The sequence below is a fragment of the Magnolia sinica genome, chromosome 2, assembly GCF_029962835.1.
Source record: "Magnolia sinica isolate HGM2019 chromosome 2, MsV1, whole genome shotgun sequence".
NCBI classification, from domain to species: domain Eukaryota; kingdom Viridiplantae; phylum Streptophyta; class Magnoliopsida; order Magnoliales; family Magnoliaceae; genus Magnolia; species Magnolia sinica.
In genome coordinates, this window is record NC_080574.1 from 31,303,460 (window position 1) to 31,327,536 (window position 24,077).

Consider the following 24,077-nt stretch of genomic DNA (forward strand, 5'->3'; position numbering starts at 1 on the left):
TCATCCATGATCTCGTCATTATATTCCAAATCCCTGAGTTCTTACTTAGCCATTACATTACGTAACGACCAGTTGGCCAACTCATGACTGTCTCTTAACCATCCAAGTTCAGACGACTATTAAGCATCCACTGTCATAAGTAATTTTCTTTGATTCATTTTACTTGTCGATTGTACTACAGTCATATTCAGTTTAATAAAATTCAACACGCGGCCTTATATATATATATATATATATATATATATATATATATATATATATATATATATATATATATATATATATATATATATATATATATATATATATATATATATATATATCTTTAAGTGTTTAATTTAAAGGCAAAATGAACTCATCTAAAGTTATCCTTCACAAATCGCTTAGGGCCTATTTGGTTTTCCCATTTACCTGCATTCGGTGGTAAAGATGTAATTATTACTTCTAACAGTTGTTTGTTTTTAGCTAGATTCGGATGCATTACCGATGCGTCCGAATCGGCGGTATTTCGCTATAAAGGAGCCGCCTGTTTTTACATCTCTCTGCAGGGATTCAGAGACGGCAGTTTGATGTAACTCGGAACTGACACCGTCAGTTCCGTGGTCCGCAGGAGCACGTCCACTTTCGATACACCATCCATTTCAAGGTTAAAATTCAAACCCAATTCATTTTCCTCGTCCTCACCTCAAGATCGAACCAGTCATAGTGAGCGTCTTCAGGCCCTAAGGTAGACAACGACTGGTGAGATGAGATTTCATTTTTTGCTTGCTCGCTGAACATTATCTTCTGTTCATTTGTTTTTTTCTTCTCATTCCTCTTCTCTGTTTCCATGCTCGAATGGTCAAGGGTTCACAACTTCTCTATTTGGTGCTCCGAATGCAGATTTTGTATCAGATATGTTTTGGTGGCCCAAAGACGGTGAGATCTCAGACTCACCCAATCTGTTGGGGCCAACCTTTCTATCTTTATTCTGCATCCACGCCACTTTTCTATATTTATTCTGCATCCAGGCCGTTGAAACATTTTTCCATATCATTATCCCATATGTGAGGTAGATTCTATTATCAGGTGTATCATATAGTAGGAAGTTCTGGTGTTTGACCAGTAATGGGTCAGAAGATATGCATTACGTGCTGATGGAGATGCAGTAAAACTGATCTCCGTAGCGTGGCATGTCCGACTCTTCCGAGTTCGTTCGACTGACAGTTCTATGTATATTCTGAAACTAGGACGTTCGTGCATTCTTCCAGATCAGATTCATCTTTGTAAGTGGGGCACAAAAGATAACCACCCTCTGGTTACTACTGCTGAAGAAATCAAATAGTGGTATTTAGTCATTGTACAGGGGAGGTGCTGGACACCATACCAATAAAATCAGTTTGACAGGACTATAACATTTCATGCCCAAACACCAGACTCTCTATTACACTGTTACATTTTTTTAAAACAATCGTGGGAAAGTGGTTTTCCGGTATTTAACCAATCATTGCTATTACAAGTAATTTGTAATTAATGCCCTCTTTACCGCCAACTACCGAGGTACTTGGAAAACCAAACAGGCCCTTAGCTTCTTGTCAATTAGTGGCTAAGTATCTGGGCCAATCTTTACAAATCTAATCATATTTTGGCACCTAGGGTCATAAGGCATTCGGTTCAATTTGATTTGACTCGAATATGACTCTAACACACCCAACATATGCATACATGCACACGCACAATCAAATCTCGACCAACCAATACACGTGTGGTTGTGAGTCCGAATTGAAGCCCAACATCAAACTCTATTGATCTTATGTCCAGATTGGTGAGCCTCACTTCATATTTCCATGACCTAATACATTAATTGGGAATCTAATCTCATCAATGAACATTTTGTGGATTGAAGCTGACCATTTCTATAGTTATGTACTTCTCATTTTAGGCATTTGATTAGATGATATAGCTTCTCCAATTAGGGAATATTTAGGCCACATGAAAAACCCATCTATTCAACATCAAAGGTTGGCCTACACCCTTCCAATACAAGTGCTTTGGGAAATGGCCTTTCTCCATCTTGTTGTTGTTCCCATGCGTTGTACTATCAAGAATCAGTTGCCTATGGCCAGTCTTATGGTAAGACCCACTTTAAATGCTTTTATTTCTTCATTGTTGCCCTTGAAAGCATCATAACATTTTAGGCTTATAAATTGACAGATAGAAAAACTCTAACAACCTTGAACGATGATATAGGTTATTGGGAAAATGATTATCATAATCAAGGTTGTTAATGGATTGGGCTAAGGGGAGTACAAGACTCAACACAATAGTTAGGTCAAAATTTTAGCTCCATAGTTAGCCTATTAAACATAGGTCAAGTTTGGATTGAGTCCAAGCAAAAGAGAGAAAAAAATGATCAATTTATTTAATGGGCCAAGTTTATAGGCAAGATCATAAAAAATACATCATTTTTAAAATTGTATGAATAAAATTACTTTGAATGCGTAATCACAATCATTTTCTTTGCTACACAAGAAGGAGCAAGGAAATGAAAGGAAGGCCATTGGAAATGTTGATTCTCAATTACAAGAGGAGAAAAAACACTATACACATTATGAGATTTTTAGATTTTGTGGATTAATATTTTTGGGAGGGAGTGATTTCTTTAAGCTAGGGTTCAAGAGGAGAAAAAAAAACTTATAAAATCAAAATCTTGTACTTTTATTTATGTACCTCAATCGTCCAATATCTCTTCTGTTGTGGTGATAATTAAGTATATCGAATTACCATGCTCCCTCCTAATAAGAAAACTCAATTTATACTCTCTAATTAAGTAGATCCAAATGTGGGACCTTTGAGACTAATCCTACGTAGGAATTACATCATACCAAATTCACAAGTAGACCAAAAATAATTTGTCCTAATATCCAACAGCTTGTCTTAGAGTATTGATTTAATCATACTTGAATGAGAATGTTTGATTCCATAAGTGCATGAGCACAAATCTCAATGCTCCGGTCATGATGCACACTTATATGCTTTTGAGATTGAACAAATTCTATCTTTGTAAATATGATCGATCAAAATCTACCAAAAAAATTAATATAATAATATGCAATTATTTTTTTCAAAATAATTTACTTTAAAATCCAAATGTCTATTCAATTTGGCACCTTAGATAAGTTTTCAACACATCATCATTGGCGTGGGATAATCCAAATGTCTATTTGATTTGAACACTTTTTTCCCAGTGTGCTTCTAACCTAGTTGAATTTGCGCATGACCTTGAGAATGTCCACCAAAGTAGTGTCACATTATCATGAACTTACCACAACATGGGGTAATAAGAATACAACAACCACCTATAAGAGTAGCATACTCCCACAATGTTGGATTGTAAATAATTCATTACTTGTAGGTAATTGGCATGTGTTGTTCAACTCATACATCGTGAATGGTCAAACGTTCGTTGTCTTCACAATCATCTCACGGGATCCATTTAATCAACCAATGATCCATCCCTGTTGCACTGGATGGGCTTACACGATTTAACTAGGAACGGAGCTGATCGTGCTAATATATATTTAATCATATCTTAATCCTCTTATAAATCAAAGTGAAGGTATATCTCATATATACATGCACCTCAATATGCATTAATCTTAATGTGCACACTTTCATATTTATTTACGCTGTGTAAGAAGCAAACCTAGCCTTTAATCAGCAAATGTTGGCCGAGCTTCATCGTGAAGGCAAATGTGAACATCTATGTTTATACATTATCATGAAACAATCACATTCATGCCTACAAACACAAGCATATAAAAATATCTAGTATAATATGTTAGTAAACTTATTTATGCACCTTGTTTGTCAATCACATGCATTTATGTGCCAGGGAGTCGGTTGAGCTTTTGGAAGCTGAAGACCGAAGACATATGAAGATTGGAGCACCAAGAAAGTGATAAATGGGTAAATGAGATACCTTGGTGACCCTAACCTTAATCCAAAACAACCATTAAACATCCAGATGATCATTGGCTTAAGAGAAAAACCTTATGCGATCATCTCTTAGCCTTAAGAGCCTAATTGGAACATGATAAGATATGTTATAGAGGTCTAGAACTGCTAAAAAATTAACTGCCCAAACTAATGGACTCAGTAATGTGCTTAAGTGAAGCTCGATCAATCGATCAAACACGGTAAAAAATGTCTAATAAGCATCTGGCCTAAAATTAATTTAGTTTGAGCGTTTGAAACATGAGCTCAATCGATCGAACATGGTCAAAACAATCTAGCAAGTTCACTAGACCATTTTCGGCCTAACTCAATCGCTTGAGGGTTGGACTCGATCGCTCGAGCCTAGTTATTATAGATCTGTTTGAGTCTTTTTGTTATAATTATTGCATTTAGATCTTTGAACAATTGATGAATTTTTAGTGTAAGAAGATTCTAACCTTGGTGAAGATGATAAACTTAATTACTACCTTGTTCTAGATATTAGACTTAAATTAATAGTCAAATCCTTGTTAAAATTATATAAAACACCCGCCTAGGTGAATTCCATAAGATTACAACATTCTCATGTATTATAGGAGATTCAGCTAATCTCTCATCACCTTAGTCACCTCAATGGAGTATTGCATCCAACGTATTTGATCTTGGAATTGAAACCTTGGCAAAGTATCGACGTCAACAATCAGGGGAGCAAAATGGGAGCTGATTGAAGAACATGAGAGCATCAATCAAGCAACCCGAGATGATATATTAAAGGGACTTGATTCGGCAAGTTTCATTTAGTGAGTTCATGTTCTCTTTCATTGTGTATGATTAAGGGTAAGAGTTTGTGACCCAAACTAAATAGGTTATTGTGTAGGGTTAAATTCACTGGACATGGGTGTGTACATGCTAGTCTCTGTGAGAGTCTCCAGTGAAAGTAAACGTATATCCTTTGACTAGGAATGAGGTTGTAAGTTAGCCAATGGAAAACCAACTAAAGTCTCTTGTAAGAGCCTTCGGCGGGAGAGTATGATAAGTCTTTATGTAGGGCTATAAAGGTTAGAGGTAAACTTGTTTTAAAATATCCGATAGTGAAATTCAGTACATTCAAGGAGAGTGCATCTGTCGGGAGTGGAGTAGAGAAATTGAACCACTATATATGCTTGTATTTTGCGATTGTAAACTGTGTACATTCATATTTATGCTTATGTATTTGATTAGGCAAATTATATAAATGCTTTAATTGAATTGTATGCTAGGCACTTAACCTGTGATACACACACATGTATACTATCTTGTATTGACAAGATGCCTAATTGGTATATCTTGTATAATCTATGTGGTTGGACCCTCTATTGGCTTAGAAGCCTTAGAGTTAGTTGCCTTAGTTTAATTGGTAAATTAGGTTAAGTAGGAAATTGAACATTTGATTGAAAATTTATTTATTGGTCCTAATCACCCCCTCCCCCTTTAGGACATAATCATCACTCCTTATAGCCATTAAGCTTTCGCGTATAGTCATGACATCCCACAATAGAATTTCAAATAGTATCAAAGCGGGTAACTCTTGAAGGGCTTAACTACCTTAAATTGATCTAATGAGCTTAAGAATAATGTCTACCCAAGAGGGATGTGTCATCACATAATTACATTATTTTGACAGGTTTAACCATGCTTATTGGAAGGCTGGGATGATGATCTTTTTAAGATCCATTAACCTTATAGTTTGGGCTATTGTTGAACAATGATGGACGATGCCCATGGAACAAGTTATCGTGGTTGATGGTAAAACCATTAACACTCCCTGAGATAAATCTAAATGGAGTATCAATGAAAAAATATGGTATACTTATGATACTAAAGCTCTCAATGTTATTTATTGTGCAGTTTTCTCTAATGAATTAAATGCATTTGGACATGTAAAATAGGTAAAAAAGCATGGGGCATATTGAAAGTTACTAATTAAGGAACTAGCATAATAAAAAGATCGAAGCTTCAACTCTTAATAACCCAATTCAAAAACATTAAAATGAAATAGTCTAAAATTCTCATGAAGTTTTATTCTAAAGTTAATGATATTTATAACTCCATGTGGGGTTTAGGAGAGTGTCCTAAATAATCGTATATGAAGAAAAATACTTAAATCTATTTCAAATAAGTTCACTCCTAAGATAACCTCAATAAAATAGTATAAGAATGTAGACGAGATAAATGCAGAAGAACTCTTAAGTTCCCTACAAACATATGAACTACACTTTAAGTCTCACTCTAGTATAAAGAAACTAGCCATCTTTAAAACATTTCATAGGCATTGACATTGGCATAAGATTGTTAAATTTGATAGTGATAATGATGATAAGGATGATGATGAGAATTTCAAAAGAAATTTTTTTTTAAAAAAAAACCCTCAAATTGAACAGAAGAAAGAGTTGTGATAAAAAGGACAAGCCGATTAAGAATTGAAAAAGGTAAATATGTTAAATAACTTAAGCAAGTTCAATGTTATAATTATTATAATTATGGACATATTACCACCGATTGCCCTAGCAAACTAATAAAATGTAAGGCTATGGAGACAACATGTGATGATACAAAGTAGTATGAATCCAATTCAGAAGACTCATATGGTATTTAAGACCTTAGTCACTTACATGTCTTTATGACCTACACCATGGTATCCTTCCTTATAAATTTGGGAGACTATAACACTTTCGATAGGTGACCTAAGAAGGTCCCCATAGACTTAAATGTAAATTCGAAGATTAAGCCTCAATTGTGTGAGCACTATAGGAACTTTTGAGGATTCTAACCTCATCTTATGCTTAATTGGTATATTCAAGGATTATAGCCTCATTTATTTTGATAGCTCAATCTTTAAAGTTGCTTAATTTTATCATTATATGCTTGTAGCTTAAACTGTCATTAGTCATTCATATTTCAATTGATATATCTTTTGGATGACCATAATAAGCATGCTTCGTGTTTTTAATGTTTATATGCACTATATTCCCGTGTTAGTATGTGCCTTTTAATTGGTAAATTCATGACTTATAGAGTTGTTAAATGCTACGTTTTTATTGGTATATATATCAAAATTAGCTCTTTATCAAATACTAACAAAAAAGGGAGAAAGATCAAGTCCCATCAACACAAGTGTATTATGTTTTTAAAGGACTTTTTTGTTGTTGTAGAGATTGATGAAGATAGAGAGAGCAATGCAAGCGTTACATGCCTCGTTTACATCGAGTTGTAAATCTTTTATTTGACATGTAATATTTATAGTTGTTTTGGTATATTATTGGTATGGACTACGACATTATCTTGGTTAGATTTTTATCACATAATTGACAAATGGGTAGATTGTTAGTGCACTTCTTTGTGTGTTAGAGAGCCGGTTGAGCCTTTAGAAGCTGAAGATCGAAGACACGTGAAGACTAGAGCATAGAGGAAGTGAATAATGGATAAAAGAGGTGCCTTGTTGATCTTAACATTAACCCAAAACAACCATTGAACCTCTAGATGATCATTGCCTTAATAATAATTAAAAAAAAAAACCCTGTGTGATCAACACTTAGCCTTAGGATCCTACTTGGAACATAATAAGATAGGCCATAGAGGTCTCGAGTTGCTGGAAAATAAATTGCCTAAACTAACAGACTCAGTGATGTGCTCGATTAATCGAGTCAATCAACCGAACATGGAAAAAAATGTCCAGCAAATATCTAGCTTCAATTTGATTTAGTTTAAGCACTTGAGGTGCAAGCTCAATTAGTCAAGGAATCTTCGATCCTCTCGAGCGATCGAGCTTAATTGATCGAACATGACCAAAACAGTCCAGCGAGTTTACTGGACCATTTTCAGCCTAGCTTGATTGATCGAGGGTTATGCTTGATCGCTCGAGTCTAGCCGTTAAAGATCCATTAGAGCCTTTTTATCATAAAAATTGCATTCGAACTTTTGGACATTTGATGATTTTTTGTGCAATAGAAGCTTAGGAAAATCCTTACTCATATCCCTCATACTAAGCCTTTAAATTTATAAGACTTAAGTCATCTTCACTGTGATTCATTACTTGAAAGATGATTCCAACCTCAATGAAGAAGATAAACTTAATCTCCACATTATTTTAGAGATTATACTTAAACCAATAGTCGGATCTTTGTCTAAACCCTTTATAACACTCATCTAGGTGAATCCCCTGGAATTACAACATTCTTATGTGTTGTAGGAGATTCAACTAACCTCTAATCACATTGGTTATTTCAATGGAGCATTGCATGAAAGGTGTTGGTGAATCCCCTGGAATTACAACATTTTTATGTGTTGTAGGAGATTCAACTAACCTCTAATCACATTGGTTACTTCAATGGAGCATTGCATGAAAGGTGTTTGATCTTGAAGCTGAATCCTTGACAAAGCATCGTCGTTAACGATTGGGGGAGAAAAATAAGAATTGATTGAAGCACGGGAGAGCATCAATCAAGCAAACTAAGACGACACATCAAATGAGCTTAATTCAATAAATAAGTGTCATTTAGTAAGCTCCTACTCTCTTTCCTTGCGTAGGATTGAGAGTAAGAGTTTGTGACCCAAATTGATGGGTTCTTTTGTAAGACCTACACTCTTATATAGGGCCAAATTTACCAGACACGGATGTATACGTGTTAGTCTCATTGAGAGTCTCCGGCGAGAGTAAATATAAGTACTCTAACTAGGATTGATGTTGTTGGTTACCTGATAAAAAACCAACTAAAGTTTCTTGTGGGAGTATACAACGGGGGTATATGCTTGGTCCTTATGTAGGGTTGTAAATGTTAGACATGAACCTAATTTAAAACCTTCGATTATGATATCCAGTACACTCAGGGAGAGTGCGTCTACTGATAATGGAGTAGGAAAATCGAACCACTATGCATGCTTGTATTTGCGTACATTCTTATTATGCTTACGTATTCGATTAGGCAAATCATATGAATGCTTGAATTGATTTATATGTTAGACACTTAACTTGTAATATACACACATGTACACTATCTTATATAGACTAGTTGCATAATTGGTATATATTGTGTAGTGTACGTGATTGGACCTTTTATTGGCTTTGAAGCCTTATATTTACTTGTTTTACTTAGTTTAATTGGTAAATTAGTTTAAATAGGTAACTAAGCATTTAATTAACAGCATTTTTATTCATCCTAATTCCCTCATCTCTAGGACATAGCCATTTATTCATTAGCTCCGCCAAGCTTCTATGTAGAGCTGTGACATCCCACCACACAATTTTGTAATGTAATAAGTAAATATGTACATGTGTTAATAACCTCTAATGGGATGCATAAAGTCTATGAAGAATGGGTTCTCCTATACACAAATCTCGCTCGTTGCTCTCATGGGCACATATAAATTTTATAAGTGAGTTTTGATATTAATAATCTCCTAATGTATTGGTTTAATTAAGGTTCAAATTAGTGATCCTTATGCTATATTAGATAAATTTGAGTAGAGCTTAAGAAAAAAAAAAGTATAAATTGTTCTCAATAAACTATTCCTATATTATAGATGGATAAATGAACAAAATGGTTGTTCCAATTTGTAATTTTTGATGGATTTAGTATTGACCATTAGTTCTCATGTGAGTTCCTGATTTCCCACTTCCTACTTAATTAAAGAATCAAACTTTTAAAGTTCTTATACTTGTATTAATTCCTACTATCATAAGTTTTGATTTGATTTGGGTCGGGTCCATTTTAGGGTAGCTTAAGTCTAACCCATTTTAAAAATTGAGTCTAGGTTAACCTTGGATTAATTTTAAGACGTTCTATATTTGACCGATTTAGTAACTCTAGTTAAACTTTTGGACCCAAAAAAGCCCCATGGGTTCAAATTTTAGACCAAAGTTACTTATTGTTAGGTGGTCTAATGGCTCATCAAGTTGACCCAACCCATTACAATCCTAATCGTGATCCATCAAAGAGGAGCTTATATGATATATAATAGACATGATAACATGAATCTTTTGTAATGAGGGCCCATGTTAAGTATTCTAGTTTTGGGCAATGGTCTATGACGACATTACATTATAAATGATCAATGATTTGCAAACATGTCCCTTAAATTGTTTAAATCTTTACTTACACAAATGCCACTGCACTTCACCAAGGCGTTATAACCAAATTCTTCAATGTTAAGACGTTTTTTTTTTCTTCTTTTAATTAATTAATTAATTTAAGGCAATATTCGCACCATACTAGTGGTTAAACTAGTTTGCAAGAGGCTTACAACAACTTTGCCTCCAAGATACAATAACCCATTCTTGTAAGCCTGAAAAATATGGACTTTGACCTGTAAAATCGAAGAATCAGATGTTGAACACATTTTTGTAGGTACACCTCTAATGTCTTTGCTATTATATTTTACCCCTTAGATATTTCTATTTGTAGTTTACCCCCTTAAAAGAATGTAATTTATGCAATTTTTTCTAAAATGAAAAATGAAAGAGAAAAAGGAGAGGAGAATGATGGATTTGTTATGATTTAGAATGATATGAAAATAGGTTTTTATAGTGCTATAAGAGTTGCTTTAAGTTTATTTTTATAAAAATACACCCTACTCTATGATGTCTTTTTAATAATGACATCCCTCCACCCTGATTTTTGAATTCAAAATCATGAAAAAGCACCACACCCATTTACTAAGAGTCACCACGATTCACAATCCATGAGTCACAAAGATTCATCAAAAGCCCCTTCATCATCTTTTCCTTTTTGTTAATATACTAAAAAATCTAACTTTTTTTTCTTTATTCCGGAAAAAACTCAGCAATAATTTTGCAGTCATATAGAAAACATTGAGATACTTTTTCAAAAAAACAATTAAAAATTGTAAACTTTGTTTACTGAATGGAGGATGTTATTTAGATCAATGAGCCTAGATCAATGCATAAATGAAGTTAAGCTTAATGTACAGAGTGCATCCAAGCTTACTTAAGGCCCATTTAGATACTACTAAATAAGTAGCTTAAAAAACAAAAAACTAATGTAAGTTAATTAGTTATGTTTCTTAAATAAGTTAAATTGGTTTTTAAACTTAAATAAGTGGCTTTTTAGAAAAGGTAACTTTTTTTTATAATTTATTTTTTATTGCTTTTCAACTCACAACTTAATAAATTATTTAAGGGAATATGCTATTTGTAGCCATGAACCCTTTATAAGTTTATGAGATTGGAAAATCATCCAATGAATGGGTAGATAATCTAGTGAGCCTCACACAATGATGACCCATATCGAGTTGGTCCCACACGATGAATGATCTACATCAAATGTTTGCTCTTAATGATGAATGACCCACATCCGATGTGAACCTCGCATGATGGGCAACCTACATTGAAGGTGGGGCCCACATGATGGGCAACCCATATCAGAGGTGGGCATGATGGGCAATTATTAATGATGGGCTCCACATAATGGATGATCCACATCAAGATGGGCCCCACATGATGGATAGTCCACATCAAAGGTTGGCCTAATGATGAGTGACTCATATCCAAGGTAGGTCCTGCATGATGGACGGTCCACATCAAAGGTGGGCTCCACATGATGGGCATCAGATATTGAAGAAGGGCCCCACATGATGGACAATAACATTGATGGTGGGCTCCACATGATGGATGATTAACATTAAAGGTGGGCCCTATCTAATGAACTACGCACATTAAAGGTTGACCTATAGTGATGATTGACCCACAACTAAGGCGGGCCTGACCCACATCAAATGTGGGGGTGGGGCCTACACCATGAACAATCCACATCAAAGGTTGTCCCCATATGATGGACGAAGGATGTGAGAGGAGCAAATAAACTTTCAGAATAATTATTTATGATGTTGGAAATCAAATATGTTTTTTCACTTTTTGAATGATAAGCGTGTTATTTACTAAATATACTTATCTGCTGATTAAGTAATAGAAAATAAGATAAATTACTTATGACATAAATAGTTTATCTAAAATAACCTATGATCTAAACATCCCCTTAGTGTGATAAGTGCAATGAAGTGCAGTTTGGTGTATATAAGTCCATCTAAGTACATTGCACTTGGATGAACTACTACACTCACAAACTATACTTAGACGGCTATGATAAATATTGTCCAGATTTTAAGAGGGCGTTTGGATTTTAAGTTATTTAACAAAAGCTATATATGTCTTAAGTAGCTTATATCAATTTTCAATTATTAAATTGAAGTGATTACATATATTTAAATATAAGAACTACTTCTAAGTGACTATAAACCAAACTAACTTTTTTCAATAAGTTATTTATCTACTGCTGTAGGTAGAAAATATAACTTATTTGGTCGTTTGATGCAAACAAACGTCGTCGTGATGATAATAGTGTAAGATTTTCAAGATATCACAAATTTATTTTATTTTTTGATCCTTTCACAAGATTATCCTGAAACTGATGCAGTAATTATTCAAAAACATCAACTAACTCATTATATACTTAACTATTAAAAATTCAATCATACATTAATTTTCAGTAGATTTTTAAATTTATTTATTTTTAGTGAGATTTTTACTGATAATATCTCGAGAAAAACGCCAAAAATTAAAAATCTCCCGAAAACCAGAATTTGTCACTGTGTTGACAACGTCTTGGATGCATTTTTACGCGCTAGGTTCACAGTACAAAGCTTTGTATTGGACTCGTCCGAGTCGACTCGCACGTCGGTATTCCCTCGGAAACGATAGAATGCGCCGACTGCGTCGTGCACCCGCTCGCACATGGCACAAAGCGTCGAGGGTATTTCCGTCCCCCGCGAAAAAACACTTGGCTTGCCAGGTGAAACAAAACGGCCACTCTCTCTCTTTCATTCTCGTGTCTGGTTCTTCTCCTCTCTCACATATAAACCCTACCATTCCCTCTCTCCTTCTGAATTCAGCTGCGTAATCCGTCAAGTACCCTTCTTTCAATGGATTCCACCACTCGAATCCCTAGCTTCCTCTCAATCCACCCCCAAACCCTAGAATCCTCATAATGACCACCACCATCACCGATGTTCTGATCCGACATGCAGAGCTCCTCCATGGCTCCCACCCCGGCTTCTTCCTCAGCCCTTCGATCGCCTCCCGCGCCTCTCCAGTCGCTCTCACTCGGCCTCATCTCCCTCCCTCCCTCTACGTCGTCGCATCACGTGGCTGGCCCAGAGCCGATCGCGGCGGCCCACCCGTCCGCGGAGACGGTGCCCATCTCGAGGGTTCGGCTCTCGGATATCGCGCCGTATGATGGAGCGCCCGGCGGGGCGTTTGTTCGGGCAGTCGAGGCGCTTTCGGGGTCCCTGACGAGGCATAATGCTGCAGTGATTGAGCTGGGGAGCGAGGAGACGGCGCTGATCAGGTGCGCGTTCGAGTCCGCGAGGCTGTATTTCAAGACGAGGGCTCAGAACAATGGCAGCGGCGGAGGGAGTTGGGGGAAGTCAAGTAGAGGGGTTTACATGTACCGGGCTGGAAGGTTGGCTCTCTCTCCCTCCCTCCCTCTCTCTCTCTCTCTTGATGAGTTTGTCTATACAATTTTCTGATTTATAATTAGAAGTAATTGTATGTCAGAATTGTCTGCTTCATATCAGAAGTGCAAAAAACTCTGTTTACTTTTGGTTGATTCAGATCAAAATCTGTGATAAGTTCTTTTTTTTTAAAAAAAAAAAAAAAAAAAAAAAAAAACTGGATAAACATTGATGTCGGGGAAGAGGCATATGGTCCAGAGCAAATGTATAGTTTGCCAAGGCTCCTAACTATGTAGTTTGGTGCTCATGTCTCTTTGATCCGGGCTGCTGATCTGGTGAGTCCCATAGATAGGAAGTGTTAGAATGGGAATCTGGGGGATCTGTGAGTCACCCCTCATCTATGGTGGTTCTCATCAGATCAGCGAACCAAGGGCCACATGTATATGGCATTGATAGCTGTGGAAAACCGTGCATTTTTCTTGAGGCTGAGGACCTTATAATCTGTCAATTACAGGTTGTGTCCATCTTCTCTCGTGTGATTTGAACTTTAACTCTAGTACGTTGAAATTCAAATTCATTGAATTAGTTTTTTCTTTGATCTAGTCGCATTATTTTGGTACCAAAGCATATTCGTTTCTCTTTTACCTATCTATTCTTTTCCCTTCTTCTTTGGTCAGGTCGTCCATCTCTTGTGTGATTTGAACTTTAACTCTCGCACATTGAAATTCATTGAATTAGTTCTCTAGTTGCATTATTTTGGTACCAGAGAAAGTTTTGCTCTTGGGAGATTCTTTTCTCTTTTACTTTTCTATTCTCTTCTCCATCATCTTCGGTCCCAATGTTCAACCCAAACCATTCCTCAAAACAGTTCTCTTAAACAACCTGTTATTTCAGCCCTTCAGTTCACCATGAACCATATACCGCCTCCATCTCACCCATCACCACATTTCTTATTCCAAATAGTACCAAAACCAATCCATTGTTAAGTTAAAGAAAGAACCCATAATTTATCATAAACCCAACCTCCTCAAAACCTTCCCCATATCTTGGAAAAAAATCCACCCAAAGCCATTCCACATATTTTGTGTAGATCTCATGTCATATGAGCACCATGAGAGGAATGATTTATAGTCATGGAATGGCTACTCAATGAATTAACTTTGTAAACACTCATTATAAATAAGGCATAGGTGCTAAATAAGACAAAGATGAAAGATATTTTCTTTGAGCAAGTTCTCTCTGGTATAAGGCTAGAGGACCGTTAATCTTGATGACAGTCATTCTATCTCTCTCGTGTGATTCTACCTTTCAGTCTGGTACGTTAAACTTCATTGCAATTAGTTTCTTCCTTGATCTAGTTGCATTATTTTGTTAATAATTTCTGTGTATTTTGTCGGAATTGGAATTTTATTTGTCTTGTCACCGCACAATCTACACATTACATGGTTTGGGGATTTAGCCATTTTGGAGCCAACTTTATGAGTCTTGTTTGGTTAGTCAATCCTATTATCCTACATGATGCCCCGGCCTCGATAAGTGAACAAGCCTTCATCTCCCACCTCACCACCTCAATCCAAGTCCTTGGTTTTCCTCTCAGTGTCTTTTTAGGCCCTTTGGCCCTATTCAATGTATCCTCTTTACTTGTGCCTTATTCTAGGTCTCTATTGTAAGACTAGAGGATTGTTGAGCTAGTTGACAGTCATTCCATCTCTCTCGTGTGATTTTTACCTTTCAGTTTGGTATGTTAAACTTCATTGCAATTAGTTTCTTCCTTGATCTAGTTGCATTATTTTGTTAATAATTTTTGTATATTTTGTGGGCACTGGAATTTTTTTTTTTCTTTTCTTTTTGTCTTGTCATTACACAATCTACACATTACATGGTTTGGGGATTCAACCATTTTGGAGCCAACTTTATGAATCCTGTTTTGCAAGTCAATCCTATTATCCCACATCAAGCCCTGCCCTCGATAAGTGAACAAGCCTTCATCTCCCATATTGCCACCTCAATCCAAGTCCTAGGTTTTCCCCTCATTGTCTTTTTAGGCTCCTTGGCCCTATTCAATGTACCCAACTGAGCCATCTCTAGTCTTCATTGCACATGATTGAACCTTAGTTTCACGCTCCTCCTAATCGATGTTTTTGATTCAATCATGTGCGAAAGGGCAATGAATGAATAGATGGCCAATTGATTAGGCATTAGACATGCTCATAAGGCAAATATTAGGAATCACCATTGATTGCTTTTGAAGATTATTGATGTAGAACGTGTCATAGATACATTCCTAGCATGGTTGGACCAAAAGAAGGTGGATCGTGAATTGATCATACCTTTTGATCCGGGCATCGTTATGGCGCAATAGACCGAGTATCAAGAAACAAAGCAGCACGATAACTCGAGGACGAGTTCTTTTGAAGTAGAGGGGACTAATGTAGAGCGGGTTGCAGACACTTTCATGTCCAAGATGGACTAGAGAAGGCCCGATCGGAGGCGAAAGTCATCAAGACTGTCAGAACCTTAAAACAGGCATATCTCGCAAACTGGAATGATTTAATCGACGTACCAAATATGATTTTGGGGTAGGACGAGCTACTTTAGCCAACTAACCTAGCCATGCCGGGTTGCCCACGCCGAATTTGTGAGATTCGATCAGATCGACGGTCGAATTCCCTATTTATTTCCGTTTTTACTATTTTTAGTAAGTTTTAGTTTTATTATAACTCTTCATCCTTTGAGATTTAGGAGTTGTGTCCAACATGAAAAGTTTTTAGAAAAATTAGGAGAATAGCGTGGTTAAGCTACACAGGACACTTACTATAAATAGTAAATTTACTATTTATAGTAAGTTACGAATTTTAGGGAGTTTTAGTTGTATTTTAATTCCAAAATTTCTTCCAACGCTTGGTTTCCCTATTTAAAGGGTTGTAGACTCGTTTATTTCAATCATCAATCAAATTACGAATTTTATAGAATTTTTTTCTATTTTTTCTTGCTTTTTTCCTCGTGGATTCGAGAAGCCTCTGTGAGGAGTCCAGAGAAGCTTCGTGGATTTGGAGTAGTTATCCTTGAGGAAGACGATGCTCGACCTCTTCACGTTCATCCTTGCGTCAATCATTGACGGTCAATATTCTTTTTCTTCCATAAGCCACCTAAAGGCCGCAATCTTCGGAGTAGCTCCCTAATGCCACACATATGGAAGTTGAATTTCCAACAGCCAAAGAGCAATTTCATTGTTTTAACATGGCTCGATGTCTAGCAGAAATTGGATTTCCGCCAATTAGAGAGCACATACTTGAAAAAAAGCTCCCTGTCTAGCGGAAAAGGGATTTCCACCTGCCATGGAGATCCGTAAAAAATGTGGGCGCCGGACCCAAGTTGGGCTAGGTTCCAAACCTTCCATATCTATGCTCGATTATTGTGGGGCTTTAGCAAGCTTTAGGTGAGGGTTTAAGCTTGGGATTTGGGTTGGTTGGTTTGCTTCTACACCTTCCATATCTAGGCTCAATTATTATGGGCCTTTAATTAGGCTTTAGGCGAGGGTTTAAGCTTGGGTTTTGGGTGGGTTTAGTGAGATTTTGCATAGTTTTGGGTGAATTTTGAGTTGATTTGGTTAGTTTAAGTGCTTAGTTCAGTTCCTGCAATAGTAAGGATTTAACAAGACCTTACTTGCAAGATCAGTTGGGACCAATGTTTAAGTTGTCGGCGAAATTATCATCGATAATTTCGTCGTCACCCGCTCAACGAAACCCGAAACTACAAATTTCGTTTCTCTTCTAGATATTGACGACTTTTGCTAATATTTTCAATTTTTTGACATTTTTGTCGATTATTGGCGATAAAATCCAGTGAGGGTCCAACATAAATGTTGGAAAAAAATACCTGTTTTCTTTTGGATCTATTTGAGAAAGTAATTTTTGGCACCTTGCAAGGAGTTTCGCAAGAGAATTTGGTTTTCAAAAGTACGAAATAACCTTAAAAAAAAATCTTTGATTTAGGATTTCAGAGACATCAGCGAGTGATAGTAATCTCGTTGGGGTTTTTCGTCGAAGATTCCTCCAATTGCTACAAAAGAATTGCCGAATTTTGTGTTTCCCCAAAGAAGATGCTTCTGAAGGCCGCCTAACCTTAATCAAAGCTTCCCTCTCCAATCTCCCTATTTATTTTATTTCGTTCCTCAAATGCCCCAGTTCCATGTTGGCGTCTATCGAAAAATGTAGGCGCGATTTTCTCTGGCACGGAAATGACAGTGGTTAATAAATTTCACTTCCTGAAATGGAAGGATGTTTGTAGGCGGACTCTAGACGGAGGACTGGTTTAAGGGACCTAAAGTCTATGAACCAGGCTTTATTAGGCAAATGGATCTGGAGATTGGGGATGGAAAGGGGCAGATTCTGGAATGTTGTTGTTAAGCATAAATATGGGGAATCCATCGGGGGCTGGTGGACTAGATAGTCTTCCACCTATAGGGCTTCTGTTATTTGGAAGGACATTCTTAAATCCAAAAGAGAGGTCCTTAGCGGCATCTGCTTCGACCTTGGTAACGGGGCAAACATTCGGTTTTGGGAAGACAACTGGGTGGGGGGTTGTACTCTCAAAGTCAGATTTCCTCACATATTCTCTCTCGCCCTTGTCAAATCTGTTTTTGTGAAGGACTGTTATGAGATAGTGGGCAATAGTGTTGTGTGGAACATCGCATGCAGGCACAATCTGCAAGACTGGGAGGTTAACGAATACGTTAAGTTGCTGGATTGTATTTCTTTGAGCATCCCCTCCAGTTCGTCTTCTGGCAGGTTGGTTTGGATCCATTGCAAGTCAGGTAGATTCTTGATTTCCTCTTTGTATTCTCTCATCTCTTCCTCCATAACTCAAAATCAGGCCAGAGGGGTTGGTTTTCTATGGAAATATGCGGTTCCTCCCAGAGTTACGGTCTTTGGCTGGTTAGTGGGGCATAGGAAGATCCTGACCATTGACAATCTTCAAAAAAGAGGGATGCCTATCCCTAACATCTGCTTGTGTTGTATGCGCCACAAGGAATCAGTGGATCACTTGCTGGATCATTGCTCTTTTATTTCCCAGATTTGGGCCGACTTCTTAGGGTGCTTCAACCTCAGCTTCTGCTTCCCAGAGAAGTTGGACCTTCTCTTGCAAGCGTGGCACGGGGTCTACATCGGCAAAGTTAAAACCAAGATTTGGAGGATGGCTGTGCTTGCTATTTGGTGGCTCGTTTGGTAGGAATGCAACAATAGATGTTTCAGAGATGAAGCCCATTTCGCTTAATTCGTTGCTTCCAAGGCCAAGAAGGCGCTGATTGAGTGGGCTTCTCAGGTTGAAGTGCTGAAGGGCGCTGATTTGCGGTTTTTAGGGTCCTGACTTGAATTTGGTTGATTTGCTATCTCAACGGATCTTCTTTCTCAGTTTGCTTTGCCATGCTTTGGCTTTCTGTTTTGCTGCTTGGTTGTTTTCTTTCTGTTTTCTTTCTTCTCTGTTTCTGCTTTTTCAGTTTAATGCATTTTCAGTTCTTCTTTCAAAAAAAAGATGCTTCTGAACAACATTTTAAGGTTTAAAAAAGTTGGGGGGCTTTTCCACTTTTGCCTTTTGTTTATGCCTTCCGGAAGCAACGTAAATTGCGACTTTCAAACGTGAGATGTGTCATATGTGTGACTCAGTGGGCCCAGCTCAATGCATGTGCTGTATATCTAGGCTGTTCATTTGTTTTGTCATGTCATTTTAGGGCATGGATTGAAAAACGAAGCAGATCCAAATCTCAGTTGGACCATGCCGTAAGAAACAACGGTCATTAAACACCCACCATTAAAAATTTCCTGGGGTCCACCGTAATGTTTATTTGGCATCTAAGTAATTCATAAAGGTCACAAAGACCTAGATGAATGGGAAACACAAATATCAGCTGGATCCAAAACCTTTGTGGCCCACGAAAAGTTTTTAATGGTCAATGACCATTGTTTCTTGTGGTGTGGTCAGTGGTCCACCTAAGAATTGGATCTGCTTTATTTTTCAGCCCATGCCCTAAAATGAGCTGGAAAAATAGACGGACAACGTAGATTTACAATACATACATTGAGGTAGGCCCCACGACCAGTTCGCACCCACATCGTTGGTTAAGGGCTACAAAACTTGCCACAATCCTGCCACGAGAAGTTAGTTTGAGGCCATGAAGCCCACCATGATGTTTGTGAGAAATCCAACCCATCCATCCATTTTGACAGATCATGTTATGATATGGGCCGAAAAAATGAGGCAGATCCAAAACTCAAGTGGGCCACATGACAAGAAAAAGTGGGTAGGGAGATGCCTACCATTAAAACCTCCTGCTCTCCACTGATCTTTATATGCCATCTAAACCACTCACGAGTACATTCCTATTGGGATGAATTGAAAACACAATAATATTAGTCTTATCTAGAACTTCTATGGCCCTGTGAATGTTTTAATGGTGGACGTTCAATCTCATTGTTTCCTACCATGTGGTCCACTTGAGTTTTGGATTTGCCTCATTTTTGGTCCCATGTCCTAACATGATCTGGAAAAACTGAGGGACAGGCTAGATTTCTCACAAAATCACAGTGGGCCCCACCTAGCTTCTCGTGCTTTCCTAATTTGTGCTGGAGAATCATGCTTGATGTGCAAGCACTCATAAATTGTACATGTGAGCAGGCCTCTCTAGTCAAGTCACAATCCCAAGGCAAATTAATCGAACAATCATAGTCTTTGATTTGTGGATGCTTGTTTATGAAAATAAAACCATTGGATTTCTTTTATTTTAACAGTCCAATACGTGTCCACCAATTTGATGCTTAACTTTGAATTTATGATCTAAGTGGGTACCATGATTTGGATGGTTTAATTTAACTGCTTCGTGTGCCATGTGTGCAATTTTGTGCCAGCATATAAAATTCCTTTTTTTGTATATTTAAAAAAATATGTTTTGGAATATAATGAATTATTCATTTCTTTCTTTGAAGGGGCCCATTGAGGCCCATTTGATCATATGATGAGGATGGGCTGACTTAAAGTGGCCCATTAGGATCCATTGAGGCCATTTAAAGAAAAATAAATGATTAAATTATTTAATTTTAATTTTCAGTTTTATTTTTAAATATTTTGAAAAATAAATTAATGTATAATGAAAAAAATTTAAAAAATATATTTGTGTTGATTATGTAATTAATGGTTGGATTGATGGATAGATGGGATGGTTGGATGGATGGATGGATGGGTTAGACGGTTGGATGGATGGATAGATTGGTGGGGTGGATGGATGGATGGGTGGGGTGAGTTAGATGGGATGGATGATGGATGGATGGATTGGACATTTGGATGGATGGATGGATTGGACATTTGGATGGATGGATTGGATGGGATGAATGGAAACTTATTATGTATGCATCTTTTTGTTTTTGTTTTTGTTTTTTGTTTTTATTTTTATTTTAATTTTTTAATTTTTTAATTCCTAAACATGCAAAACTGTGTATTTAGGCATATCCTAAGATTCACTGAAAAATTTCACCGTTTCCCCATGTTTTCCCCGCATTTCCGGATATCGTCGATAACGATATTGTTTCTTTATCTCCAGCCAGTGAAACTTGTAGCAACACCGACAACTTGAACATTGGTTGGGACAAACAGTTGGAAATTGCTGTCCATAAAAAACTATGAGGGTTCTTTTCTCTTCTCTTTGCTTTTTAATTTTTTGGCGGACAGCAAATTTTTTTAGTTTCGTGTCATTTTAATTTGTTTCTTGCAAGCAGGTTTTTGTATTGGCACGGGAGTTCCTACTTTGCCGCCATAGATGCCTCTCTTTCATGAAATCTAGCATCCACCTTATTTTCTTTGAAAGGTCTGGTACGCCACCTTCAATTGTAATGGAGAGTAACTGTACAGGCAGTTGGAGTTGCAGGGGATCTCTCTCTCTCTCTCTCTCTCTCTCTCTCTCTCATGTCTGTTCTTGTTTTAGCAGTTGAATACAGTACTCATGTTTGTTACAATAAAATGCTGATGTGTATATCCTGACTCTGTTCGAAAGGAAACTGAGTTATGTTTTATCCTTCAATTATCTGGGCACATTGTTCTTCATGCAGTGGACTACTACCTTTGTCACTTCATGCATTTGTCACATGTTTCAGTTTTATCTACATTTGACAGTGTTGTCCTCATGTTCTGATGTTCAAAGATCCAGTTCCACGGGAAATGCAAATTTTACACCTGATTTTTTATTTTAAACTGATTTAACCATACTGTTTTCATGCTAGGGCTTTGGAAGATGGAGATTCATCACCACCATGTATGGGTGATGTTTTTAGGTGTTTGGGAAAGGCAGCTCGTGCTGCTTTGTGTGCAATAGCAAGGCATCTTCGTCTGCGCTGCGAGTAATGCTGGTGTTTGTGGAGTTTTTGTCTCTTAATTAATTAATTGTTTATTTAATCTTTTCCTGTGGCTGCATTTGGTTCTGATATGGGTTCCTTGTTTTTGTAATATGTTGGGCAGTGTTTTTAACCATTTGCTTGATGATACCCCACTGCCTGCCAATGAGGTATCTTCATCAGTGTTGGTTGCCTCCTATTCTCATGCATCGCTGCAGAATGGAAAGGGGGCAATTGGGGGTGGGAAGCCGGCAATGAACAGTGAAGTTGAGAAGGGGCTGTTGACATTGATTGCTTCAGATAGTCCTGGGATCCAGGTATCTTTCTGTTACCTTTCAATGACTTTACAAATAATCCTCTGCCTGTTATAGGTCTTTCGCTTATTTTCTTTTCATCTCTCTCTCTCTCTCTCTCTTTCTCACACACACACACACACACACACACACACACACACACACACACACAATTCAGAACATTTGGAAAAACAAAGAATCACTTTCCGTTTTCCATGCGAATGATCTTCATCAACGTTATCGTTATTTCTGGTTTATACTCAATTGTGATCCTCAAATCATTTTTGTCAGTTGTTTCTTCCATAGGTTTGTGACCCAAATGGCCGTTGGTACCTGGCGGACAGTACGCCAGGTCCTGGGGAACTTTTGCTTCTTACGGGCAAGGCACTTAGCCATGCTACTGCTGGCCTTCGTCCCGCCGCTTCATACAGAGCTGCTCCTGACTATTGTTCTGGTGCCGTTACTGGTGGAAGGTTTAAGCTTCATCTTGCTCTTTGGCTTCACTTTTAGCCTATGACTTCTGGCTGTCTATTTCACACTGCACTTTATGTGGATGAATTCTATTTTTTTCCCTCTCTCCTGGCAGTCATATTACTTGCGTGTTCCATCACCTAACACCAATATTTTTTGCTTGTAGGACCTCATTAGCATTTAGGCTAATGCCACAGGGCAATGCTATATTGGACTGTTCTCCAATTGCAGCAGCTGGTCACATAATCCCCCAAAGCTATGTACCAATATCTGTAAGCCAGTTTATGGATGACCTGTCGGCCGAGGAAGATGTGGTCTGCAACCGGTCTGATAATAATTATGTAAGCTCGTCTTTTCATAATTGTAAAAATGATTGTAATAGCTAAATAGAAGAAGCGATTGATTTCTGTAAAACTGTCTATGCGCATATCCATCTCCTTTCCCTCATTTAAAAGGTGCAAGATAATGTTTTTGTTTTATATATATATATATATATATATATATATATAAAATAAGATGCCAATTCCCTTTTATAGGCAAGGTACCAAAACGTCCCTAATATTATGATATTATGGAAATGTCTGCTGTTTTCAGAAACAAATTATTTTTGGATGTTAGTGAGATGCTGCTACGGAAACCTAATCTAGGAAAGCCTTAGCCATGAGTTGTCTATTTCAACTTTGGGAAAGGCACACAGGTGTATGAACTCCCTAAAAGTAACACTTACTGAGCAGAAAGTGGAACATGAAATATTACGGGAAAATCTATACCAGAATGAGAGGATTACTGTAACATACTCAAAGAAGCAGATGATTGGATGGCTGCTCTGGCAAAAAATAACAAGAGAAAGGGTATTTGTTCTTAAATAGGTCGGGTTCTGCGGATTCAAAGTTTTTAGAGACCTGATACCCAGATACGGATAATCACTTACACACTATTGTTGGATGGTGTGATAATTCCTGTTTTGGGAGATCCTTCCCAGTCGGACATCTTCAGGAAATGGAAAGAAGGCTTCAAAGATGGGAGCTATAAGTTCCTCTTCCTTTGGGTTTCTAGCTATAGTTGGTTTATAGAGATTATATTCATGCATCCTTCAAATTTGTCCTCTCACTTTATCTTTCATTTTTTCTTTCTTTCTTCTTCTTCTTTTTGATCCCAAGAAACGGTATTGTTGTGGCTAGCAGATTGCTCATTCTGGAGTGACGAGAGGGGCACTTGCTATAGGGGTCCCCTTAGCATCTTTGTATTTCTCGTTTTTGCTTTGACAACATCACCCATCTTTCTGAAAAAAAAAAGGAGACACTCAGAGACAGATAACCAACTCCCCATTTCTCAAAATTCAGGACATGGATACAGATGTGGGCATCCCATTTATAACATGCTATTCATATTGGTATTTGTGATGTTGAAATATTCGACCTATTCTATTTTATTCTTTTGGATATTCCATTCT

At 37.3% G+C, this 24,077-nt stretch overlaps 1 protein-coding gene across 1 annotated transcript in view; it reads left to right on the top strand.

Annotated features, from left to right (window-relative positions):
• Positions 1 to 12,805: 12,805 nt before the first annotated feature.
• Positions 12,806 to 24,077, top strand: part of LOC131236881 (uncharacterized) — a 37,520-nt gene continuing 26,248 nt past the window's right edge. The window contains exons 1-5 of the mRNA XM_058234398.1: positions 12,806 to 13,487; positions 21,750 to 21,866; positions 21,985 to 22,177; positions 22,460 to 22,626; positions 22,791 to 22,965. Of these exons, the coding sequence (XP_058090381.1) occupies positions 13,048 to 13,487; positions 21,750 to 21,866; positions 21,985 to 22,177; positions 22,460 to 22,626; positions 22,791 to 22,965 (1,092 nt within the window). The 5' untranslated portion in view covers positions 12,806 to 13,047. The remainder of the gene's footprint in view (positions 13,488 to 21,749; positions 21,867 to 21,984; positions 22,178 to 22,459; positions 22,627 to 22,790; positions 22,966 to 24,077) is intronic.